The sequence below is a fragment of the Rhagoletis pomonella genome, unplaced genomic scaffold (assembly GCF_013731165.1).
Source record: "Rhagoletis pomonella isolate Grant_MI unplaced genomic scaffold, Rhpom_1.0 Rhpom_scaffold_00006, whole genome shotgun sequence".
Taxonomy (NCBI): domain Eukaryota; kingdom Metazoa; phylum Arthropoda; class Insecta; order Diptera; family Tephritidae; genus Rhagoletis; species Rhagoletis pomonella.
In genome coordinates, this window is record NW_023458560.1 from 1,956,411 (window position 1) to 1,957,663 (window position 1,253).

A 1,253-nucleotide genomic window follows, 5' to 3' on the forward strand; every position below is an offset into this window, starting at 1 on the left:
AGTGTGCTGGAATGCAAAGCAACCGGCAAAGTTAGGCCAGATCAAAAAGAAAAGGCCTGGAATACTCTAGCTGAGAGTTTCAACGCGACGAGTACCGGGGCACCAAGATCAGCAAAAGTTTTGCGTACTAAATATGCAAATTTAAAGGCAGATATGAAAAAACGATCTGCAGATCATAAGAAATATGTGTATGGAACCGGCGGAGGTCCATCAAAAGAACCAGCCACTGATGAATTCGACAACTTGTTAAAAGATATTTTGCCAGAAAAGCAAATAGAGGGGATGATTTCCCAATACGACAGCGACTTCATATCCACAGAAGAAAAATATGAAATTTTGGAGTGTTCAAGTAATAGCGGAAAAGCTCTTAATACATACATATGTACCAACAAACGAACCTATACAAATATGTATACGTTTCTGATTTGCAGGCCGTGATTTAAGTCCGTGTGCATCACGGCAGCCCAGCATTTTTAAACGAAGCGAACAACTGATTCATAGTCAAACACTGCAGCAAGAAAATGGTATAAAATTCAAATTGGCTGATTCTGCTCAAAGAACTTCATGAATTTCAGTTACTTTTACTTACAGATACTACAATGACTGATTGCTTGGGCTTGCAAGGGGAGGCTACTTTGTCGACAAGCAATAATATTTGCATTTCAACCCCAAAATATTCTGGAACTCAAAATGATGGTATGTATATACATAAATATGTTTTTATAATCTCAGCCTTTCAAAAAGCTTATTTGTTTACAGGAGTTATTGAAAAGGATTTTGAAACTTGGGAAAAATATACACCAGTTCAACTAAAAACGTGTAAAAACAAGAAACTGTGCCTTGATACTGGAAAAGCAAAGCAGTCAAGTTGGACTAAACTTGCGGAATTAAAGGCCAAATGGTCTGAATCAAAAATGAAACAGGAATTGGAGTTTGCCAAAACCGAGCATTTGTTGCGTGTTGCTAATATGAAGGAATTGCATGAGCTGCAAATAAAAACTACTTCTGAAAAGCATAATTTGGAAATGCGCGTACTTCAAGAGAGTATCCAAAGAAATTAAAAAAAGAAGTGTTTGATCTTCATATACAGTCCAGGTAAAAAAAATAGTACCTCAAAATGTTGACCTTTTTTTATGTTGGAGCTATCATTTTGACCGCAAGTGAATGTCTTGCATGTGGTTCCAAGAATTCTTTTTTAGCGTTTAACGTACCTGCTAATGAAATATGTATGTACCTTAATTTCCTTTTTATTT

General features: G+C 36.2%; 1 protein-coding gene across 1 annotated transcript; it reads left to right on the top strand.

Annotated features, from left to right (window-relative positions):
* The first annotated feature begins 153 nt into the window (after positions 1-153).
* LOC118741521 lies at positions 154-1,141 on the top strand. Its single transcript, XM_036473519.1, has 4 exons — positions 154-349; positions 432-524; positions 592-696; positions 760-1,141. Exons 1-4 carry the CDS (start codon positions 154-156, stop codon positions 1,059-1,061), a joined length of 696 nt encoding a protein of 231 aa, XP_036329412.1. The 3' UTR covers positions 1,062-1,141.
* Positions 1,142-1,253: the final 112 nt, after the last annotated feature.

What these genes read in the sequence shown, in the direction of transcription:
- LOC118741521 (XM_036473519.1), top strand. Translation starts at nt 154, where the DNA reads ATGAAAAAACGATCTGCAGATCATAAGAAATATGTGTATGGAACCGGC. An exon ending in AACACTGCAGCAAGAAAATG is followed by an intron (nt 525 to 591) that starts GTATAAAATTCA and finishes TTTTACTTACAG; the next exon opens with ATACTACAATGACTGATTGC. An exon ending in TTCTGGAACTCAAAATGATG is followed by an intron (nt 697 to 759) that starts GTATGTATATAC and finishes ATTTGTTTACAG; the next exon opens with GAGTTATTGAAAAGGATTTT.